Source organism: Trematomus bernacchii, unplaced genomic scaffold, assembly GCF_902827165.1.
Source record: "Trematomus bernacchii unplaced genomic scaffold, fTreBer1.1, whole genome shotgun sequence".
Classification (NCBI taxonomy): domain Eukaryota; kingdom Metazoa; phylum Chordata; class Actinopteri; order Perciformes; family Nototheniidae; genus Trematomus; species Trematomus bernacchii.
Genome location: NW_022988066.1, coordinates 4,894,719 through 4,896,279, shown reverse-complemented (window position 1 = coordinate 4,896,279; position 1,561 = coordinate 4,894,719). Strand labels below are relative to the sequence as shown.

Below are 1,561 nucleotides of genomic sequence, written 5' to 3'. Positions count from 1 at the left end.
AGTCATCCAATTAGCTGGCCAACTGGGTCAGACAGATACTCAGAGGTGCGAACAGTGAAGGTGTTATAACTGTGTTTATGGGGCTTTAAACAACACGATCTTCTTACATTTTATGTTGCTGAAAGATCCCTAAGGTCCTCCACAGCTTCCATCTCCCCAAAAAACTATGAGTAACTATCTATCCATCTATAATTATGTTTATGATACACACATACACAGTTAATCATACACATTATGTTTTAAGAAAAGCGAATATGTCTGGTATATTGTTTACATTGAAGTTTATTTTGTAGAAACTACAGAGAATACATACAATTCAAGGAAGTAGGGAAATTGTGTAAACAAACATTTTCATCACACATTTACACCACAAATTACATGGTTTTCCATCCAACTCTTATGTTGTTACAGGAGGGGGAGTGACCACTGCGGTAGTAGGAGCAGCAGTAGTTGTAGTAGCAGCTGTAGTTGTAGCTGCAGTGGTCGCTAGCCGGTTTAACAGCTGAAGGATAGCCTGAATCAACTGGACGTTAATGGCCTGCTGGTTGTTGTTGTTGTTGTTCTGCAAGAAAATCAGAGAGTCATTGTCAAATAAAGCAGAGGAGTAGCTAGGGAATTGTATATCATTTCACAATCAAGTGTTTAGAATGTTGAACTGTAGAGGATAGAGAAAGCAGTCACCTCATTTGAATTTGAGTCAGAGCCAGAGCCAGAGCTTGAGCGAGCAAGTCTTTTGTGCTCAGTGTCCATCTGTAGGGAAAGCCACAATTATGATACTGCCTTCATTTTACTAAAAACAATTAAAATACTTTTATCACGGTATGAGAAGAAAAGTACTGATATTAAGTTTGAAAATGTTACACTTACAGGCTGAGCCAGAGCCAGGCTCAGGAGGCATCCAAGAACAAGAGCTAGCTTCAGCATGGTTACAGTGATCACTCTGTTAGAAGGAAGAAATAAAGAGTGATGCAGCTTTTCTAAAATATGAGCAAATTCCCACTTAGAAGTAAAGAAAGAAAATATATAATTACCTTCAATTCTTCACAACTTCAGCAGATTGTCTCGCAGAGAGTCGAGGAGGTTTTTGAGTTTCTCTGAGTGTTGAGCTTTGCTTATATACAGGTACAGGAGTGGGTGTCCTCTCATTAGCAAGGTAACAACAATGTTGGGAAACTGCAAATATTAGGAAATCTCCCTCCTCCACATTTCAAGGTGTGGATCAGAGATGGAAACCAAACACCGTATGACGGTGTGTTGCATTCATGTAATACCTCATATCAGAAAGGATTGTAGTTAATCTAATTAGTCTCAAATTAAATATTAAATTACTAGTTTTAGTTGTCACAAAATATTTTACACAACCACTTTAATGTAGTATCTTAACCATTCTCCCTTTAGCGTTGAAAAAATAAGGAAACAAATGCAATGAAATCTGTAAATGTAATCTCCTGCGTTGAATCCCTTCTGCATATGTTTTGGCAAGACAAGGCTGAAAAGAACATTTGTAATAGAAATGTAATGATCTTTTTTTTTTTTACATTGGGCAAAACCCCAGCCTTTT

The 1,561-nt window shown here is 37.5% G+C and overlaps 1 protein-coding gene across 1 annotated transcript; it reads right to left on the bottom strand.

The window, feature by feature from the left end:
• Positions 1–329: 329 nt before the first annotated feature.
• On the bottom strand, positions 330–1,068 carry LOC117474542 (ras guanine nucleotide exchange factor Q-like). Its single transcript, XM_034120378.1, has 4 exons — positions 1,032–1,068; positions 868–940; positions 682–750; positions 330–562 (listed from the first exon to the last, which is right to left on the bottom strand). The coding sequence occupies exons 2-4, from the start codon at positions 922–924 to the stop codon at positions 398–400; spliced, it is 291 nt and encodes a 96-aa protein (XP_033976269.1). The 5' UTR covers positions 925–940; positions 1,032–1,068; the 3' UTR covers positions 330–397.
• Positions 1,069–1,561: the final 493 nt, after the last annotated feature.

Coding starts and splice junctions, on each gene's coding strand:
- LOC117474542 (XM_034120378.1), bottom strand. CDS start 924: ATGCTGAAGCTAGCTCTTGTTCTTGGATGCCTCCTGAGCCTGGCTCTG. Junction 751..867: donor GCCTGGCTCTGGCTCAGCCT/GTAAGTGTAACA, acceptor CTTTCCCTACAG/ATGGACACTGAGCACAAAAG. Junction 563..681: donor CTGACTCAAATTCAAATGAG/GTGACTGCTTTC, acceptor ATTTTCTTGCAG/AACAACAACAACAACAACCA.